Genomic DNA, 23,464 nt, shown 5'->3' with positions numbered 1-23,464 from the left:
TACTGCTGTGTCTGCCTCATCTTCTGGGTTCTGCCAACTATTCGTGGCTCAGTTGGTTAAGTGACTGTTTCTCACTCCGGAGACCCGGGTTCGTAACCGGGTCCTGAGAAATTGACAACTCATTTCCTACATAGTGCACAACTTTTGACCCAAGGCCCATAGGGTTCTGGTCTAAACTAGTGCACTAAAATGGCAACAGGGTATCATTTGGGACATACCCTCTGTCTGCTTCTTACCGGCTCTCTGTCTGAAAACAGGAGTGAAGGCCCACTAAAAACGGATTGGTAGACGCCTGCTCAAACACATGCTTCTCTGTCTGCACCCAGTCGATGTCCTGTTGGAGAAGGAGTGAGAGGGGGAGAGAGGGAGAGAGCGAGAGTGAGAGATGAAAAGATAACACATTAGCAACCATTGTTTGTATCCATAGAGTAGCAGCATCCTGTCATAGCAGACAGACTACCTGCTCTGCCTTTCATGTCTCTGTGCTGTCAACTCAGTTCCCCAGAGGAAGAAATAGTGGAACAATACAACACAAAGCAGCCATTTTCTTCATTTCTCATTGCTCAGTACAATACAAGAACATTTGATCTAAGCCACTATATTCTACTGAATGGATTTCTACTGTCCTGGTACGGTGCATTTGGAAAGTATTCAGACCCCTTGACTTTACACATTTTGTTACGTTACAGCCTTATTCTAAAATGGATTCAATAGTTTTTTCCCCTCAATCTACACACAATACACCATAATGACAAAGCAAAAACTGTTTTTTAGAAATTGTAGCAAATTTTAAAAAATTTAAAAAAGAAACATCACATTTACATAAGTATTCAGACTCAGTACTTTGTTGAAGCAACATTGCCAGTGATTACAGCCTCGATTCTGCTTGGGTATGATGCTACAAGATTGGCACACCTGTATTTATGGATTTTCTCCCATTCTTCTCTGCAGATCCTCTCATGCTCTGTCAGGTTGGATAAGGAGTGTCGCTGCACAGCTATTTTCAGGTCTCGGAGATGTTCCATCTGGTTCAAGTCCAGGCTCCAGCTGGGCCACTCAAGGATATTCAGAGACTTGTCCTGAAGCCACTCTACCATAAAGGTCTGACTGGTGGAGTTCTGCAGAGATGTTTGTCCTTCTGGAAGGTTCTCCCATCTCCACAGAGGAACTCTGGAGCTCTGTCAGAGTGACCATTGGGTTCTTGGTCACCTCCCTGACCAAGGCCCTTCTCCCCTGATTGCTCATTTTGGCTGAGCGGCCAGATCTAGGAAGAGTCTTGGTGGTTCTACCGTTTAAATTGTTCCATTTAAGAATGATGGAGGCCACTGTGTTCTTGGGGACCTTCAATACAGCAGACACTTTTTGTACCCTTCCTCAGATCTGTGCCTCAACACAATCCTGTCTCTGAGCTCTATGGACAATTCCTTTGACCTCAATGTTTGTTTTTTTCTCTGACATGCAGTGTGGGACCTTATATAGACAGGTGTGTATCTTTCCAAATCATGTCCAATCCATTTAAATTTACCACAGGTGGACTCCAATCAAGTTGTAGAAACATCTCACAGATAATCAGTGGAAACAATTTGGAGTCTCATAGCAAAGGGTCTGAATACTTATGTAAATAAGGTATCCGTTTTCTTTTTTTATACATTTGCAAAAATATCTAAAAACCTCACAATGAACCACACAATGAACACCTAGATGACCACACAATGAACACCTAGATGACCACATAATGAACACCTAGACGACCACACAATGAACACCTAGACCATCATAATGAACACCTAGACGACCACACAATGAACACCTAGACCATCATAATGAACACCTAGACGACCACACAATGAACACCTAGACGACCACACAATGAACACCTAGACCATCATAATGAACACCTAGATGACCACACAATGAACACCTAGACGACCACACAATGAACACCTAGATGACCACACAATGAACACCTAGACGACCACACAATGAACACCTAGACGACCACACAATGAACACCTAGACGACCACACAATGAACACCTAGACGACCACACAATGAACACCTAGACGACCACACAATGAACACCTAGATGAACACCTAGACGACCACACAATGAACACCTAGATGACCACACAATGAACACCTGGATGACCACACAATGAACACCTAGATGACCACACAATGAACACCTAGACGACCACACAATGAACACCTAGACGACCACACAATGAACACCTAGACCATCATAATGAACACCTAGACGACCACACAATGAACACCTGGATGACCACACAATGAACACCTAGACGACCACACAATGAACACCTAGACGACCACACAATGAACACCTGGACGACCACACAATGAACACCTAGATGACCACACAATGAACACCTAGACGACCACACAATGAACACCTAGATGAACACCTAGACGACCACACAATGAACACCTGGATGACCACACAATGAACACCTAGACGACCACACAATGAACACCTGGATGACCACACAATGAACACCTAGACGACCACACAATGAACACCTAGACGACCACACAATGAACACCTGGATGACCACACAATGAACACCTAGACGACCACACAATGAACACCTAGACGACCACACAATGAACACCTAGACGACCACACAATGAACACCTAGATGAACACCTAGATGACCACACAATGAACACCTGGATGACCACACAATGAACACCTAGATGACCACACAATGAACACCTGGATGACCACACAATGAACACCTAGATGAACACCTAGATGACCACACAATGAACACCTGGATGACCACACAATGAACACCTAGATGACCACACAATGAACACCTAGATGACCACACAATGAACACCTGGATGACCACACAATGAACACCTAGATGACCACACAATGAACACCTAGACGACCACACAATGAACACCTAGACGACCACACAATGAACACCTAGATGACCACACAATGAACACCTAGATGACCACACAATGAACACCTAGACGACCACACAATGAACACCTGGATGACCACACAATGAACACCTGGATGACCACACAATGAACACCTAGATGAACACCTAGACGACCACACAATGAACACCTGGATGACCACACAATGAACACCTAGATGACCACACAATGAACACCTAGATGAACACCTAGACGACCACACAATGAACACCTGGATGACCACACAATGAACACCTAGATGAACACCTAGATGACCACACAATGAACACCTGGATGACCACACAATGAACACCTAGATGACCACACAATGAACACCTAGATGACCACACAATGAACACCTGGATGACCACACAATGAACACCTAGACGACCACACAATGAACACCTCTATAATGAGAGATATATACAGAGAGCTCTATAATGAGAGAGATATAAAGAGAGATATAAAGAGAGCTCTATAAAGAGAGAGATATAAAGAGAGCTCTATAATGACAGATATATAAAGAGAGCTCTATAATGACAGATATATACAGAGAGCTCTATAATGAGAGATATATAAAGAGAGATATAAAGAGAGCTCTATAATGAGAGAGATATAAAGAGAGATATAAAGAGAGCTCTATAATGACAGATATATAAAGAGCTCTATAAAGAGAGAGATATATACAGAGAGCTCTATAATGAGAGATATATAAAGAGAGCTCTATAATGAGAGATATATACAGAGAGCTCTATAATGACATATATATAAAGAGAGCTCTATAATGAGAGATATATACAGAGAGCTCTATAATGAGAGAGATATAAAGAGAGCTCTATAATGAGAGATATATACAGAGAGCTCTATAATGACATATATATAAAGAGAGCTCTATAATGAGAGATATAAATAGAGCTCTATAATGAGAGATATAAAGAGAGCTCTATGATGAGAGATATATACAGAGAACTCTATAATGACATATATATAAAGAGAGCTCTATAATGAGAGATATAAAGAGAGCTCTATAATGAGAGATATAAAGAGAGCTCTATAATGAGAGAGATATAAAGAGAGCTCTATAATGAGAGAGATATATACAGAGAGCTCTATAATGAGATATAAAGAGAGCTCAATCATGAGAGAGATATATACAGAGAGCTCTATAATGAGAGATATATACAGAGAGCTCTATAATGAGAGAGATATAAAGAGAGCTCTATAATGAGAGATATATACAGAGAGCTCTATAATGAGAGATATATACAGAGAGCTCTATAATGAGAGAGATATAAAGAGAGCTCTATAATGACAGATATATAAATCACTGAACGGGCCGTATGGTGTAAGATAGTTGTCTCTAGCCCCCTCCCAGTTAGGGAGAGGGATGAGCTTACAGCAGAGTCTCACAACTCAATCGCTGGCTGAAAACTGTTTTTTTGCCCCTCCCAAAATATAGAATTTGTAGATAATTGGCCCTCTTTCTGTGACTCACCCACAAACAGGACCAATCCTGGCCTGATGAGGAGTGACGGATTCCATCCTAGCTGGAGGGGTGCTCTCATCTTATCTACGAACATAGACAGGGCTCAAACTCCCCTAGGTCCACAATAAGAGAGGGTGCAGGCCAGGCAGCAGGCTGTTAGCCAGCCTGCCAGCATAGTGGAGTTTGCCACTAGCACAGTCAGTGTAGTCAGCTCAACTATCCCCATTGAGACTGTGTCTGTGCCTCGACCTAGGTTGGGCAAAACTAAACATGGCGGTGTTAGCCTTAGCAATCTCACTGGAATAAAGACCTCCTCCATTCCTGTCACTATAGAAAGAGATTGTGATACCTCACATCTCAAAAAAGGGTGACTTCATGTTAGATCCCTTACTTCAAAGGCAATTATGGTCAATGAACTAATCACTGATCATAATCTTGATGTGATTGGCCTCACTGAAACATGGCTTAAGCCTGATGAATTTACTCTGTTAAATGAGGCCTCTCCTCCTGGTTACACTAGTGACCATATCCCCTGCGTATCCCGCAAAGGCGAAGGTGTTGCTAACATTTATGATTGCAAATTTCAATTTTACAAAAAAAAACATTTTCGTCTTTTGAGCTTCTAGTCATGAAATCTATGCAGTCTACTCAATCACTTTTTATAGCTACTGTTTACAGGCCTCCTAGGCCATATACAGCGTTCCTCACTGAGTTCCCTGAATTCATATCGGACCTTGTAGTCACAGCAGATAATATTCAAATTTTTGGTGACTTTAATATTCACATGGAAAAGTCCACAGACCCCACTCCAAAAGGCTTTCGGAGACATCATCGACTCAGTGGGTTTTGTCCAACATGTCTCCGGACCTACTCACTGCCACAGTCATACTCTGGACCTAGTTTTGTTCCGTGGAATAAATGTTGTGGATCTTAATGTTTTTCCTCATAATCCTGGACTATAGGACCACCATTTTATTATGTTTGCAATCCAACAAATAATCATCTCAGATCCCAACCAAGGAGCAGCAAAAGTCGTGCTATAAATTCTCAGACAACCCAAAGATTTTTGGAGGAAAAGATCATGATCATTAGAAAGCAAATTACGGGGCAAATTAATTCTTCTTTAAATCTGCGTATTCCTCCAAAGCTCAGTTGTCCTGAGTCTGCACAACTCTGCCAAAACCTAGGAGACACGGAAGGCTTTTAGTATTATATTTCCTGACACAATGATGAAAATAATCATGGCCTCTAAACCTTCAAGCTGCATACTGGACCCTATTCCAACTAAACTACTGAAATAGCTGCTTGGCCCTCCTATGTTGAACATAATAAAGCCTCTCTTGAAAAAGCCAAACCTTGACCCAAAAAATATAATAAACTATCGGCCTATATTGAATCTTCCATTCCTCTCAATTTTTTTTGAAAAAGCTGTTGCGCAGCAACTCACTGCCTGCCTGAAGACAAACAATGTATACGAAATGCTTCAGTCTGGTTTTAGACCCCATCATAGCACTGAGACTGCACTCGTGAAGGTGGTAAATTACCTTTTAATGTCGTCAGACCGAGGCTCTGCATCTGTCCTCGTGCTCCTAGACCTTAGAGCTGCTTTAGACACCATCAATCACCACATTCTTTTGGAGAGATTGGAAACCCAAATTGGTCTACACTGACAAGTTCTGGCCTGGTTTAAATCTTATCTGTCCGAAAGATATCAGTTTGTCTCTGTGGATGGTATGTCCTCTAACAAATCAACTGTAAATTTCGGTGTTCCTCAAGGTTCCGTTTTAGGACCACTGTTGTCTTCACTATATATTTTACCTCTTGGGGATGTCATTCGAAAACATAATGTTAACTTTCACTGCTATGCAGATGACACACAGCTGTACATTTCGATGAAACATGGTGAAGAGAGTGGTGCTACTCTCTGTTCATCATATATGCATAGTCACTTTAATCATATCTACATGTACATACTACCTCAATAAGCCTGACTAACAGGTGTCTGTATATAGCCTTGCAAATGTTATTTTAAATATCTTTTTACTGTTGTTTTATTTCTTTACTTACCCACACACACACACACACACACACACACACACACACACACACACACACACACACACACACACACACACACACACACACACACACACACACACACACACACACACACACACACACACACACACACACACACACACACACATACATACCTTTATTTCACGCCATCGGACAGTGCCTGTAAGTAAGCATTTCACTGTAAGGTCTACATCTGTTGTATTCGGAGCACGTGACAAACTTTGATTTGATTTGAAAGTCCTGACCTCATCCTATAGAAAATGTGTGAACAGAACTGAAAAAGCGTGTGCGAGCAAGGAGGCCTATAAACCTAACTCAGTTACACCATCTCTGCCAGGAGGAATGGGCCAAAATTCACCCAACTTATTGTGGGAAGCTTGTGGAAGGCTACCTGAAACGTTTGACCCAAGTTAAACTATTTAAAGGCAATACTACCAAATACTAATTGAGTGCATGTACACTTCTGACCCACTGGGAATGTGATGAAATAAATAAAAGCTGAAATAAATCTTTCTCTCTTCCATTATTCTGACATTTCACATTCTTAAAATAAAGTGGTGATCTTAACTGACCTAAAACAGGGCATTTTTACTAGGATTAATTATCATGAATTGTGAAAAACTGTTTTTAAATGTATTTGGCTAAGGTGTATGTAAACTTCCGACTTTAACTGTATGTATAATAGTAATACCATAACGCCACCTAGAGGTGGAAACTATAATATCTCTCAATAATTCTTCAAACTCATCATCCTCAGTTTTTTAAAATCTTCCCTCTCTTCTCCTTACTTATTTTACTGCCTCAGTTCTTCTCTCTGGACTGTACTTATTTAAATCCATTTGACTCATATTTTTCCTCGTTAAGGCCAATTTACGTTACAATAACTTCTTCCTGTCTTTGTTACCATTCCTTCACGCCACCTCATCTTTTTCCACTTCTCTTTTCCTCCCCCTGAGATCCTTTTTCCACTTCTCTTTTCCTCCCCCTGAGATCCTTTTTCCACTTCTCTTTTCCTCCCCCTGAGATCCTTTTTCCACTTCTCTTTTCCTCCCCCTGAGATCCTTTTTCCACTTCTCTTTTCCTCCCCCTGAGATCCTTTTTCCACTTCTCTTTTCCTCCCCCTGAGATCCTTTTTCCACTTCTCTTTTCCTCCCCCTGAGATCCTTTTTCCACTTCTCTTTTCCTCCCCCTGAGATCCTTTTTCCACTTCTCTTTTCCTCCCCCTGAGATCCTTTTTCCACTTCTCTTTTCCTCCCCCTGAGATCTTTTTTCCACTTCTCTTTTCCTCCCCCTGAGATCCTTTTTCCACTTCTCTTTTCCTCCCCCTGAGATCATTTTTCCACTTCTCTTTTCCTCCCCCTGAGATCCTTTTTCCACTTCACTTTTCCTCCCCCTGAGATCCTTTTTCCACTTCTCTTTTCCTCCCCCTGAGATCCTTTTTCCACTTCTCTTTTCCTCCCCCTGAGATCCTTTTTCCACTTCTCTTTTCCTCCCCCTGAGATCCTTTTTCCACTTCTCTTTTCCTCCCCCTGAGATCCTTTTTCCACTTCTCTTTTCCTCCCCCTGAGATCCTTTTTCCACTTCTCTTTTCCTCCCCCTGAGATCTTTTTTCCACTTCTCTTTTCCTCCCCCTGAGATCCTTTTTCCACTTCTCTTTTCCTCCCCCTGAGATCCTTTTTCCACTTCTCTTTTCCTCCCCCTGAGATCCTTTTTCCACTTCTCTTTTCCTCCCCCTGAGATCCTTTTTTCTCATTTCATCCCCCTGAGATCCTTTTTTTCTCATTTCATCCCCCGGCTTCTGTGGACTCATTCACTGTTTTTTTCCTCCCTCCCTCCCTCCCTCCCTCCCTCCCTCCCTCCCTCCCTCTACTCTACTCCTCCTCTCTTCATCTCTGTCCTCCCTCCCTTCATCCCTCTACTCTACTCCTCCTCTCTTCATCTCTGTCCTCCCTCCCTTCATCCCTCTACTCTACTCCTCCTCTCTTCAGCTCTGTCCTCCCTCCCTCCCTCCCTCCCTCTACTCTACTCCTCCTCTTTTCATCTCTGTCCTCCTCCCCTCCCTCCCTCCCTCTACTCTACTCCTCCTCTTTTCATCTCTGTCCTCCCCTCCCTCCCTCCCTCCCTCCCTCTACTCTACTCCTCCTCTTTTCATCTCTGTCCTCCCCTCCCTCCCTCCCTCCCTCTACTCTACTCCTCCTCTCTTTATCTCTGTCCTCCCCTCCCTCCCTCCCTCTACTCTACTCCTCCTCTTTTCATCTCTGTCCTCCCCTCCCTCCCTCCCTCTACTCTACTCCTCCTCTTTTCATCTCTGTCCTCCCCTCCCTCCCTCTACTCTACTCCTCCTCTTTTCATCTCTGTCCTCCCCTCCCTCCCTCCCTCTACTCTACTCCTCCTCTTTTCATCTCTGTCCTCCCCTCCCTCCCTCCCTCCCTCCCTCCCTCCCTCCCCTCCCTCCCTCTTTTCCTCCTCCCTCCCTCCCTCCCTCCCTACTCTACTCCTCCTCTTTTCATCTCTGTCCTCCCCCCCTCCCTCCCTCTACTCTACTCCTCCTCTTTTCATCTCTGTCCTCCCCTCCCTCCCTCCCTCTACTCTACTCCTCCTCTTTTCATCTCTGTCCTCCCCTCCCTCCTCCCTCCCTCTACTCTACTCCTCCTCTTTTCATCTCTGTCCTCCCTCCCTCCCTCCCTCTACTCTACTCCTCCTCTTTTCATCTCTGTCCTCCCCTCCCTCCCTCCCTCTACTCTACTCCTCCTCTTTTCATCTCTGTCCTCCCCTCCCTCCCTCCCTCTACTCTACTCCTCCTCTTTTCATCTCTGTCCTCCCCTCCCTCCCTCCCTCTACTCTACTCCTCCTCTTTTCATCTCTGTCCTCCCCTCCCTCCCTCCCTCCCTCCCTCCTCTTTTCCTCTCCTCCCTCCCTCCCTCCCTCCCTCTACTCTACTCCTCCTCTCTTCATCTCTGTCCTCCCCTCCCTCCCTCCCTCCCTCCCTCCCTCTCACTCTACTCCTCCTCTCTTCATCTCTGTCCTCCCCTCCCTCCCTCCCTCCCTCCCTCTACTCTACTCCTCCTCTCTTCATCTCTGTCCTCCCTCCCTCCCTCCCTCCCTCCTCTACTCTACTCTACTCCTCCTCTCTTCATCTCTGTCCTCCCCTCCCTCCCTCCCTCCCTCCCTCCCTCTACTCTACTCCTCCTCTCTTCATCTCTGTCCTCCCTCCCTCCCTCCCTCCCTCCCTCCCTCTACTCTACTCTACTCCTCCTCTTTTCATCTCTGTCCTCCCTCCCTCCCTCCCTCCCTCTACTCTACTCCTCCTCTTTTCATCTCTGTCCTCCCTCCCTCCCTCCCTCTACTCTACTCCTCCTCTCTTCATCTCTGTCCTCCCTCCCTCCCCCCCCCCTCCCTCCCTCCCTCCCTCCCTCCCTCCCTCCCTCCCTCTACTCTACTCCTCCTCTTTTCATCTCTGTCCTCCCCTCCCTCCCCCTCCCTCCCTCCCCCTCTACTCTACTCCTCCTCTCTTCATCTCTGTCCTCCCCTCCCTCCCTCCCTCCCTCCCTCTACTCTACTCCTCCTCTTTTCATCTCTGTCCTCCCCTCCCTCCCTCCCTCCCTCTACTCTACTCCTCCTCTTTTCATCTCTGTCCTCCCCTCCCTCCCTCCCTCTACTCTACTCCTCCTCTTTTCATCTCTGTCCTCCCTCCCTCCCTCCCTCTACTCTACTCCTCCTCTTTTCATCTCTGTCCTCCCCTCCCTCCCTCCCTCTACTCTACTCCTCCTCTTTTCATCTCTGTCCTCCCCTCCCTCCCTCCCTCCCTCTACTCTACTCCTCCTCTTTTCATCTCTGTCCTCCCCTCCCTCCCTCCCTCTACCTACTCCTCCTCTTTTCATCTCTGTCCTCCCCTCCCTCCCTCCCTCTACTCTACTCCTCCTCTTTTCATCTCTGTCCTCCCCTCCCTCCCTCCCTCTACTCTTTTACTCCTCCTCTTTTCATCTCTGTCCTCCCCTCCCTCCCTCCCTCCCTACTCTACTCCTCCTCTTTTCATCTCTGTCCTCCCCTCCCTCCCTCCCTCTACTCTACTCCTCCTCTTTCTCATCTCTGTCCTCCCTCCCTCCCTCCCTCTACTCTACTCCTCCTCTTTTCATCTCTGTCCTCCCCTCCCTCCCTCCCTCCCTCTACTCTACTCCTCCTCTTTTCATCTCTGTCCTCCCCTCCCTCCCTCCCTCTACTCTACTCCTCCTCTTTTCATCTCTGTCCTCCCCTCCCTCCCTCCCTCCCTCTACTCTACTCCTCCTCTTCTCATCTCTGTCCTCCCCTCCCTCCCTCCCTCTACTCTACTCCTCCTCTTTTCATCTCTGTCCTCCCTCCCTCCCTCCCTCCCTCTACTCTACTCCTCCTCTCTTCATCTCTGTCCCCTCCCTCCCTCCCTCCCTCCCTCCCTCCCTCCCTCCCCCTCTACTCTACTCCTCCTCTCTTCATCTCTGTCCTCCCCTCCCTCCCTCCCTCCCCCTTCCTCCTCCCTCCCTCCCTCCCTCCCTCTACTCTACTCCTCCTCTCTTCATCTCTGTCCTCCCTCCCTTCATCCCTCTACTCTACTCCTCCTCTCTTCATCTCTGTCCTCCCTCCCTTCATCCCTCTATTCTACTCCTCCTCTCTTCAGCTCTGTCCTCCCCTCCCTCCCTCCCTCCCTCTACTCTACTCCTCCTCTTTTTCATCTCTGTCCTCCCCTCCCTCCCTCCCTCTACTCTACTCCTCCTCTTTTCATTTCTGTCCTCCCCTCCCTCCCTCCCTCTACTCTACTCCTCCTCTTTTCATCTCTGTCCTCCCCTCCCTCCCTCCCTCCCTCCCTCCCTCCCTCCCTCCTCCTCCCTTTCATCTCTGTCCTCCCTCCCTCCCTCCCTCTACTCTACTCCTCCTCTTTTCATCTCTGTCCTCCCCTCCCTCCCTCCCTCTACTCTACTCCTCCTCTCTTCATCTCTGTCCTCCCCTCCCTCCCTCCCTCTACTCTACTCCTCCTCTTTTCATCTCTGTCCTCCCCTCCCTCCCCCTCTACTCTACTCCTCCTCTTTTCATCTCTGTCCTCCCTCCCTCCCTCCCTCTACTCTACTCCTCCTCTTTTCATCTCTGTCCTCCCCTCCCTCCCTCCCTCTACTCTACTCCTCCTCTTTTCATCTCTGTCCTCCCTCCCTCCCTCCCTCCCTCCCTCCCTCCCTCTACTCTACTCCTCCTCTTTTCATCTCTGTCCTCCCCTCCCTCCCTCCCTCTACTCTACTCCTCCTCTTTTCATCTCTGTCCTCCCCTCCCTCCCTCCCTCTACTCTACTCCTCCTCTTTTCATCTCTGTCCTCCCCTCCCTCCCTCCCTCTACTCTACTCCTCCTCTTTTCATCTCTGTCCTCCCCTCCCTCCCTCCCTCCCTCTACTCTACTCCTCCTCTTTTCATCTCTGTCCTCCCTCCCTCCCTCCCTCTACTCTACTCCTCCTCTTTTCATCTCTGTCCTCCCCTCCCTCCCTCCCTCTACTCTACTCCTCCTCTTTTCATCTCTGTCCTCCCCTCCCTCCGTCCCTCCCTCTACTCTACTCCTCCTCTTTTCATCTCTGTCCTCCCCTCCCTCCCTCCCTCTACTCTACTCCTCCTCTTTTCATCTCTGTCCTCCCCTCCCTCCCTCCCTCTACTCTACTCCTCCTCTTTTCATCTCTGTCCTCCCCTCCCTCCCTCCCTCTACTCTACTCCTCCTCTTTTCATCTCTGTCCTCCCCTCCCTCCCTCCCCTCCCTCTACTCCTCCTCTTTTCATCTCTGTCCTCCCCTCCCTCCCTCCCTCACTCCCTCCCTCCCTCCCTCTACTCTACTCCTCCTCTCTTCATCTCTGTCCTCCCCTCCCTCCCTCCCTCCCTCCCTCCCTCTACTCTACTCCTCCTCTCTTCATCTCTGTCCTCCCTCCCTCCCTCCCTCCCTCCCTCCCTCTACTCTACTCCTCCTCTCTTCATCTCTGTCCTCCCCTCCCTCCCTCCCTCCCTCTACTCTACTCTACTCCTCCTCTTTTCATCTCTGTCCTCCCTCCCTCCCTCCCTCCCTCTACTCTACTCCTCCTCTTTTCATCTCTGTCCTCCCTCCCTCCCTCCCTCCCTCTACTCTACTCCTCCTCTCTTCATCTCTGTCCTCCCTCCCTCCCTCCCCCCTCCCTCCCTCCCTCCCTCCCTCTACTCTACTCCTCCTCTTTTCATCTCTGTCCTCCCCCCTCCCTCCCTCCCTCCCTCCCTCCCTCCCTCTACTCTACTCCTCCTCTCTTCATCTCTGTCCTCCCCTCCCTCCCTCCCTCCCTCCCTCCCTCCCTCCCTCCCTCCCTCCCTCCCTCTACTCTACTCCTCCTCTTTTCATCTCTGTCCTCCCCTCCCTCCCTCCCTCTACTCTACTCCTCCTCTTTTCATCTCTGTCCTCCCCTCCCTCCCTCCCTCTACTCTACTCCTCCTCTTTTCATCTCTGTCCTCCCCTCCCCCTCCCTCTACTCTACTCCTCCTCTTTTCATCTCTGTCCTCCCCTCCCTCCCTCCCTCTACTCTACTCCTCCTCTTTTCATCTCTGTCCTCCCCTCCCTCCCTCCCTCTACTCTACTCCTCCTCTTTTCATCTCTGTCCTCCCCCCTCCCTCCCTCCCTCCCTCTACTCTACTCCTCCTCTCTTCATCTCTGTCCTCCCCTCCCTCCCTCCCTCCCTCCCTCCCTCCCTCTACTCTACTCCTCCTCTCTTCATCTCTGTCCTCCCCTCCCTCCCTCCCTCCCTCCCTCCCTCTACTCTACTCCTCCTCTCTTCATCTCTGTCCTCCCCTCCCCTCCCTCCCTCCCTCCCTCCCTCCCTCTACTCTACTCTACTCCTCCTCTTTTCATCTCTGTCCTCCTCCCTCCCTCCCTCCCTCCCTCCCTCCCTCCCTCTACTCCTCCTCTTTTCATCTCTGTCCTCCCTCCCTCCCTCCCTCCCTCTACTCTACTCCTCCTCTCTTCATCTCTGTCCTCCCTCCCTCCCTCCCTCCCTCCCCCCCTCCCTCCCTCCCTCCCTCCCTCCCTCTACTCTACTCCTCCTCTTTTCATCTCTGTCCTCCCTCCCTCCCTCCCTCCCTCCCTCCCTCCCTCTACTCTACTCCTCCTCTCTTCATCTCTGTCCTCCCCTCCCTCCCTCCCTCCTCCCTCCCTCTACTCTACTCCTCCTCTTTTCATCTCTGTCCTCCCTCCCTCCCTCCCTCCCTCTACTCTACTCCTCCTCTTTTCATCTCTGTCCTCCCCTCCCTCCCTCCCTCTACTCTACTCCTCCTCTTTTCATCTCTGTCCTCCCCTCCCTCCCCCTCCCTCTACTCTACTCCTCCTCTTTTCATCTCTGTCCTCCCCTCCCTCCCTCCCTCTACTCTACTCCTCCTCTTTTCATCTCTGTCCTCCCTCCCTCCCTCCCTCCCTCCCTCTACTCTACTCCTCCTCTTTTCATCTCTGTCCTCCCCTCCCTCCCTCCCTCTACTCTACTCCTCCTCTTTTCATCTCTGTCCTCCCCTCCCTCCCTCCCTCTACTCTACTCCTCCTCTTTTCATCTCTGTCCTCCCCTCCCTCCCTCCCTCCCTCTACTCTACTCCTCCTCTTTTCATCTCTGTCCTCCCCTCCCTCCCTCCCTCTACTCTACTCCTCCTCTTTTCATCTCTGTCCTCCCCTCCCTCCCTCCCTCCCTCCCTCTACTCTACTCCTCCTCTTTTCATCTCTGTCCTCCCCTCCCTCCCTCCCTCTACTCTACTCCTCCTCTTTTCATCTCTGTCCTCCCCTCCCTCCCTCCCTCTACTCTACTCCTCCTCTTTTCATCTCTGTCCTCCCTCCCTCCCTCCCTCTACTCTACTCCTCCTCTTTTCATCTCTGTCCTCCCCTCCCCCTCCCCCTCCCTCCCTCTTCATCTCTGTCCTCCCCTCCCTCCCTCCCTCCCTCCCTCCCTACTCCTACTCCCCTCTCTTCATCTCTGTCCTCCCTCCCTCCCTCCCTCCCTCCCTCCCTCCCTCCCTCCCTCCCTCCCTCCCTCTACTCTACTCCTCCTCTCTTCATCTCTGTCCTCTCCCTCCCTCCCTCCCTCCCTCCCTCCCTCTACTCTACTCCTCCTCTTTTCATCTCTGTCCTCCTCCCTCCCTCCCTCCCCCTCCCTCCCTCCCTCCCTCCCTCCCTCCCTCCCTCTACTCTACTCCTCCTCTCTTCATCTCTCCCTCCTCCCTCCCTCCCTCCCTCCCTCCCTCCCTCCCTCCCTCTACTCTACTCCTCCTTTTCATCTCTGTCCTCCCCTCCCTCCCTCCCTCCCTCCCTCCCTCCCTCCCTCCCTCTACTCTACTCCTCCTCTCTTCATCTCTGTCCTCCCCTCCCTCCCTCCCTCCCTCCTCCCTCCCTCCCTCCCTCCCTCCCTCCCTCCCTCCCTCCCTCTACTCTACTCCTCCTCTCTTCATCTCTGTCCTCCCTCCCTCCCTCCCTCCCTCCCTCCCTCCCTCCCTCCCTCTACTCTACTCCTCCTCTTTTCATCTCTGTCCTCCCTCCCTCCCTCCCTCCCTCTACTCTACTCCTCCTCTTTTCATCTCTGTCCTCCCCTCCCTCCCTCCCTCCCTCCCTCCCTCCCTCCCTCCCTCCCTCTACTCTACTCTACTCCTCCTCTTTTCATCTCTATCCTCCTGCTCCCTCCCTCCCTCCCGCCCTCTCCTGCCTCTCACCTCGTCGTCGTGCACCAGTTCCTTCTTGACCACCTTCATGGCGTAAATCTGTTCATTCTTCTTGAGTCGCACCAGCAGCACCTTGGCGTAGCTGCCGCGGCCGATCACCCGGATCAGGTCAAAGTCCCCCAGGCCCAGCGCCATCTCCTGGGAGATCTTGATACCGCCGATCCTGCCCACCACCTCTTTGATGTCCTGAAGGGGCGGTTTGGATGGGAAATACATGTTAGAAAAGACCCAGATACCAGCACACTGTTGAATGGCCCTGTTGTTTATTCAAACCTTATGGTTATAGACAGAGCTGGAATCATGGACAAGTATATATGATACTAACATACAAGAACCTGTGTGACATTTTTGTGTGGTAAAATATACTGAACAAAAATATAAACGGAACACGCAACAAATTCAACAATTTTACGGAGTTACAGTTCATGTAAGGAAATCAGTCGAATTCATTAGGCCCTCATCTATTGATTTCACAAGACTGGGCAGGGGTGCGGCCATGGATGGGCCAGGGAGGGCACAAGCCCACCCACTTGGGAGCCAGGCCCACCCACTGGGGAGCCAGGCCCACTCACTGGGGAGCCAGGCCTACTCACTGGGGAGCCAGGCCCACCCACTGGGGAGCCAGGCCCACCCACTGGGGAGCCAGGCCCACCCACTGGGGAGCCAGGCCCACCCACTGGGGAGCCAGGCCCACCCACTGGGGAACCAGGCCCGCTCACTGGGGAGCCAGGCCCACCCACTGGGGAACCAGGGGGAGCCAGGCCCACCCACTGGGGAGCCAGGCCCACCCACTGGGGAGCCAGGCCCACCCACTGGGGAACCAGGCCCAGCCACTGGGGAGCCAGGCCCAGGCCCCCACTGGGGAGACAGGCCCAGCCACTGGGGAGCCAGGCCCACCCACTGGGGGAGCCAGGCCCACCCACTGGGGAACCAGGCCCACCCACTGGGAGGGAGCCAGGCCCACCCACTGGGGAGACAGGCCCAGCCACTGGGGAGCCAGGCCCACCCACTGGGGAGACAGGCCCAGCCACTGGGGAGCCAGGCCCAGCCACTGGGGAGCCAGGCCCACCCACTGGGGAGCCAGGCCCACTCACTGGGGAACCAGGCCCGCTCACTGGGGAGCCAGGCCCACCCACTGGGGAGCCAGGCCCACCCACTGGGGAGCCAGGCCCACCCACTGGGGAGCCAGGCCCACCCACTGGGGAGCTAGGCCCACCCACTGGGGAGCCAGGCCCACCCACTGGGAGCCAGGCCCAGCCACTGGGGAGCCAGGCCCACCCACTGGGGAGCCAGGCCCAGCCACTGGGGAGCCAGGCCCAGCCACTGGGGAGCCAGGCCCACCCACTGGGGAGCCAGGCCCAGCCACTGGGGAGCCAGGCCCAGCCACTGGGGAGCCAGGCCCACCCACTGGGGAGCCAGGCCCACTCACTGGGGAACCAGGCCCACTCACAGGGAGCCAGGCCCACCCACTGGGGAGACAGGCCCAGCCACTGGGGAGCCAGGCCCACCCACTGGGGAGACAGGCCCAGCCACTGGGGAGCCAGGCCCAGCCACTGGGGGGCCAGGCCCACTCACTGGGGAGCCAGGCCCACCCACTGGGGAGCCAGGCCCACCCACTGGGGAGCCAGGCCCACCCACTGGGGAGCCAGGCCCACCCACTGGGGAGCTAGGCCCACCCACTGGGGAGCCAGGCCCACCCACTGGGAGCCAGGCCCAGCCACTGGGGAGCCAGGCCCACCCACTGGGGAGCCAGGCCCAGCCAATCATAATTTGTTTTTCTCCACAAAAGGGCTTTATTACAGACAGAAATATTCCTGTTTCATCAACTGTCCAGGGGTTGGACTCAGACGATCCTGCAGGTGAAGAAGCCAGATGTGGAGGTCCTGGGCTGGCGTGGTTACACGTGGTCTACAGTTGTAAGGCCGGTTTGACGTAATGCCAAATTCTCTAAAATGACGTTGGAGGTGGCTTATGGTAGAGAAATTAACATTCAATTCTCTGGCAACAACTCTAGTGGACATTCCTGCAGTTAGCATGCCAATGGCACGCCCCCTAAAAACTTGCGACATCTGTGCACAATTTAGAGAGGCCTTTCATTGTCCCCAGCATAAGGTGCACCTGTGTAATGATCATGCTGATTCATCAGCTTCTTAATATGCCACACCAGTCAGGTGAATGGAATATCTTGGCAAAGGAGAAATGCTTATTAACTGGGATGTAAACTCATTTGTGCCCAAAGTTGAGAGAAATAATATGTTTGTGCGTATGGAACATTGCTGGGATCTTCTATTTCAGCTTATGAAACTTGGGACCAACACTTTACATGTTGCGTTTATATTTTTGTTCAGTGTAGTATGGGCTGTTCTGTGTTCTAGAAACAGAATAGAATGTTTTACATTCTAGAATACCAGAACAATCCTTATCATAAACGAAAGCATGACTGACTTATTTACTTATTTGTGTGTCTAAATGAACTCACCTTCGAGTCCTCTTCCACTTTGTCCACTTTGCGACTGTGTGGTAGGAAAGTTACTGAAGAGAGAAACAACTTGTTACCTGAGTTGTGATGGAAAGTTCTCCCCAGTGAAGACTGGGCATTAAAAACCTAACAGATATTTAGTCTATAGCCATCTCCATTTTTATAATATACAGTATAATATGATATATAGCAGACACTTTTATCCAAAGGCACTTATAGTCATGAATGCATACATTTTACTTATGGGTGGTCCTGGGAATCAAACCACTATTCTTGAGTTGCAACTGCCAAACTCTTCCAACTGAGCTACAGAGGACCATGCTTTACCAAGTGAGCTACAGAGGACCAAATAGGATTCTCCTCAAGAATCCATGGCTCCATCTCAATGAATATTTTCGTGATTCCTTGCATCCTATCTTCTCGCCTCAACCGTATTGAAAGGAAAAGGTAGAAAATAATTTTGAGAAGGAGACAAGCAGAGAGGATTTGAGGAAATATTAATTGAGAAAGAGTCCATGTGAGAATCTTAAATGCATTGCCTTGATTCCTTGTGTCCTTTCTCCTCGCCTCCTTCTAAAAACCCATTGGATGAGAAGATCAGAGAGAGGGCACGAGGAATCAAGGGAATCCAAAGATTCTCCAATAATCAAGGGAGCATTGTGTGACATGTAGTTTACCTTTGTGGCCAGCAGAGGGCAACATTCTCTTCAGAGTGAGTTGCAGCTTCTTCCTGCCTCTGCCCAAGTAGGTCAGCCCACTGGTGAGTACTGCTACTATCCTGGACTATACTGTACTGATAATATACTGTACGGTACTGGACTATACTATACTGGACTATACTGTTATTTACTGAACTGGACTACACTGTACTGGACTGTACTGTACTGGACAATACTGAACTACACTGTACTGGACTGTACTGTACTGGACACTACTGAACTATACTGTACTGGACTGTACTGTAATTTACTATACTGGACTATACTGTAATTTACTATACTGGACTATACTGTAATTTACTATACTGGACTATACTGTAATTTTCTATAACAAACTATACTATACTGGACTGTACTGTACTGGACAATACTGAACTACACTGTACTGGACTGTACTGTACTGGACAATACTGAACTATACCGTACTGGACTGTACTGTACTGTAATTTACTATACTGGACTATACTGTAATTTACTATACTGGACTATACTATACCGGACTATATTATACTGGACTATACTGGACTGTTAATATACTATACTGGACTATACTATACTGGACTATACTGGACTATACTGTAATTTACTATACTGGACTATACTGTACTGGACTATACTATACTGGACTATACTATACTGGACAATACTATACTGGACTATACTGTACTATACTATACTATACTGGCCTATACTGGACTATACTGTAATTTACTATAACGAACTATACTATACTGGACTATACTATACTGGCCTATACTGGACTGTTAATACACTGTACCGGACTATATTATACTGGACTGTTAATATACTATACTGGACTATACTATACTGGACTATACTGGACTGTTAATATACTATACTGGACTATACTATACTGGACTATACTGTAATTTACTATACTGGACTATACTGTACTGGACTATACTATACTGGACTATACTATACTGGACAATACTATACTGGACTATACTGTAAAATACTGTACTATACTGGCCTATACTGGACTATACTTTAATTTACTATAACGAACTATACTATACTGGACTATACTATACTGGACTATACTGGACTGTTAATACACTGTACCGGACTATATTATACTGGACTGTTAATATACTATACTGGACTATACTATACTGGACTATACTGGACTATACTATACTGGACTGTACTGTACTGGACAATACTGAACTATACTGTACTGGACTGTACTGTACTGTAATTTACTATACTGGACTATACTGTAATTTACTATACTGGACTATACTATACCGGACTGTAAGTCGCTCTGGATAAGAGCGTCTGCTAAATGATTTAAATGTAATGTAAATGGACTATACTGGACTGTTAATATACTATACTGGACTATACTATACTGGACTATACTGGACTATACTGTAATTTACTATACTGGACTATACTGTACTGGACTATACTATACTGGACTATACTATACTGGACAATACTATACCGGACTATACTGTACTGGACTATACTATACTGGACTATACTATACTGGACAATACTATACCGGACTATACTGTACTATACTATACTATACTGGCCTATACTGGACTATACTGTAATTTACTATAACGAACTATACTATACTGGACTATACTATACTGGCCTATACTGGACTGTTAATACACTGTACCGGACTATATTATACTGGACTGTTAATATACTATACTGGACTATACTATATTGGACTATACTGGACTATACTATACTGGACTGTACTGTACTGGACAATACTGAACTATACTGTACTGGACTGTACTGTACTGTAATTTACTATACTGGACTATACTGTAATTTACTATACTGGACTATACTATACCGGACTATATTATACTGGACTATACTGATCTGTTAATATACTATACTGGACTATACTATACTGGACTATACTGGAATTTACTATACTGGACTATACTGTACTGAACTATACTATACTGGACTAGACTATACTGGACAATACTATACCGGACTATACTGTACTATACTATACTATACTGGCCTATACTGGACTATACTGTAATTTACTATAACGAACTATACTATACTGGACTATACTATACTGGCCTATACTGGACTGTTAATACACTGTACCGGACTATATTATACTGGACTGTTAATATACTATACTGGACTATACTATACTGGACTATACTGGACTATACTATACTGGACTGTACAGTACTGGACTATACTGAACTATACTATACTGGACTATACTGCAATTTACCATACTGGACTATACTGTACTGGACTATACTGGACTGGACTGTACTGGACTATACTATACTGTACTGGACTGGACTATACTATACTATAATGTACTGGACCATACTATACTGGACTGTACTGGACCATACTATACTGGACTGGACTGGACTATACTATACTATACTGTACTGGACCATACTATACTGGACTGTACTGGACTATACTATACTGTACTGGACCATACTATACTGGACTGTACTATACTATACTATACTGTACTGGACTGTACTGTACTGGGCTATACTATACTGGACTGGACTGTACTGGACTATACTGAACTATACTATACTGAACTATACTATACTGGACTGGACTGTACTGGACTGTACTTAACTATACTATACTGAACTATACTATACTGGACTATACTGTAATGGACTGTTAATATACTATACTGGACTGGACTATACTATACTGTACTATACTGTAATTTACTTACCTATACTGTACTGGACTATACTGGACTGTTAATATACTATACTGGACTATACTATACTGGACTATACTATACTGGACTGTACTGTACTGGACTATACTATACTGGACTGGACTATACTATACTGGACTGGACTATACTGTACTGTTAATATACTGTACTGGACTAAACAATACTGTACTGAATTATAGTATACTGTACTGTTAATATATTGTACTGGACTATACTATACTGGACTGTTAATATACTATATTGTACTGTTAACATACATTTACATTTACATTTAAGTCATTTAGCAGACGCTCTTATCCAGAGCGACTTACAAACTGTACTGGACTACACTGTGCTGTTAATATACTGTGCTGGACTATACTATACTGTTAATATACTGTACTGGACTAAACGATACTGTACTGAACTATAGTATACTGTACTGTTAATATATTGTACTGGACTATACTATACTGGACTGTTAATATACTATACTGTACTGTTAACATACTGTACTGGACTACACTATACTGTTAATATACTGTGCTGGACTATACTATACTATACTATACTATACTGTTAATATACTGTACTGGACTATACTATACTGTAATTTACTGTACTGGACTATACTATACTGTTAATATACTGTACTGGACTATACTATACTGTAATTTACTGTACTGGACTATACTATACTGTTAATATACTGTTCTGGACTATAATATACTGTACTGGACTATACTATACTGTTAATATACTGTGATGGACTATACTATACTGTTAATATACTGTACTGGACTATACTATACTGCTAATATACTGTGATGGACTATACTATACTGTTAATATACTGGACTGGACTGTACTATACTGTTAATATACTGTACTGGACTATACTATACTGTAATTTACTGTACTGGACTATACTATACTGTAATTTACTGTACTGGACTATACTATACTGTTAATATAATGTGCTGGACTATACTATGCTGTTAATATACTGTGCTGGACTATACTATGCTGTTAATATACTGTGCTGGACTATACTATACTGTACTGGACTGTACTATGCTGTTAATATACTGTGCTGGACTATACTATACTGTCAATATACTGTGATGGACTATACTATACTGTACTGGACTATACTATACTGTTAATATACTGTGATGGACTATACTATGCTGTTAATATACTGTGCTGGACTATACTATACTGTCAATATACTGTGATGGACTATACTATACTGTACTGGACTATACTGTACTGGACTATACTGTAATTTACTGTACTGGTCTATACTATACTGTTAATATACTGTGCTGGACTATAATATACTGTACTGTTAATATACTGTACTGGACTATAATATACTGTACTGTTAATATACTGTACTGAACTATACTGTACTGTTAATGTACTGTACTGAACTATACTGTACTGTTTATATACTGTACTGAACTATACTGTACTGTAATTTACTGTACTGGTCTATACTGTCATTTACTGTTAATATACTGTGCTGGACTATACTGTAATTTACTGTACTGGATTATACTGTACTGGACTATAATATACTGTACTGTTGATATACTGTGCTGGACTATACTGTACTGTAATTTACTGTACTGGTCTATACTGTAATTTACTGTTAATATACTGTGTTGGACTATACTGTAATATACTGGACTGGATTGTACTGTGCTGGACTATACTGTAATTTACTGTACTGGATTATACTGGACTGTAATATACTGTACTGGACTGTTAATATACTGAACTGGACTCTACTATACTGTACTGTTAATATACTGTGCTGGACTATACTGTCATTTACTGTACTGGATGACACTGTACTGAACCATACTATATGTGTACTGTTAATATACTGTGCTGGACTATACTGTAATATACTGTACTGGACTATACTATACTGTACTGGACTATACTGGAATGGACTATACTGGACTGGACTATACTATGCTTGACTATACTGGACTGGACTATACTATACTGTACTATACTGGACTAAACTGTACTGTACTGGACTATACTGGACTGAACTATACTGGACTGCACTATACTATACTATACTGCTCCCGCTCAGCCCAGTCAAAACTGTTCGCTGCCCTGGCCCCCCAATGGTGGAACAAACTCCCTCACGACGCCAATCACCACCTTCCGGAGACACCTGAAACCCCACCTCTTTAAGGAATACCTAGGATAGGATAAGTAATCCCTCTCACCCCACCCCCCCTAAGTTTTAGATGCACTATTGTTAAGTGACTGTCCCACTGGATGTCATAA

The 23,464-nt window shown here is 47.1% G+C and overlaps 1 protein-coding gene across 3 annotated transcripts in view; it reads right to left on the bottom strand.

Moving 5' to 3' along the window:
• LOC124032350 (protein kinase C zeta type-like) overlaps positions 1 to 23,464 on the bottom strand; it is a 174,357-nt gene that overhangs the window by 60,529 nt on the left and 90,364 nt on the right. For all 3 annotated transcript variants that reach the window (XM_046344687.1, XM_046344686.1, XM_046344688.1), the window contains 3 exons: positions 17,714 to 17,766; positions 15,226 to 15,420; positions 237 to 334 (listed from right to left, as the gene is read on the bottom strand). In XM_046344687.1, the coding sequence (XP_046200643.1) occupies positions 237 to 334; positions 15,226 to 15,420; positions 17,714 to 17,766 (346 nt within the window). The remainder of the gene's footprint in view (positions 1 to 236; positions 335 to 15,225; positions 15,421 to 17,713; positions 17,767 to 23,464) is intronic.

Source organism: Oncorhynchus gorbuscha, linkage group LG03 (assembly GCF_021184085.1).
Source record: "Oncorhynchus gorbuscha isolate QuinsamMale2020 ecotype Even-year linkage group LG03, OgorEven_v1.0, whole genome shotgun sequence".
Classification (NCBI taxonomy): Eukaryota; Metazoa; Chordata; class Actinopteri; order Salmoniformes; family Salmonidae; genus Oncorhynchus; species Oncorhynchus gorbuscha.
This window is presented reverse-complemented; position numbering and strand designations above follow the sequence as displayed.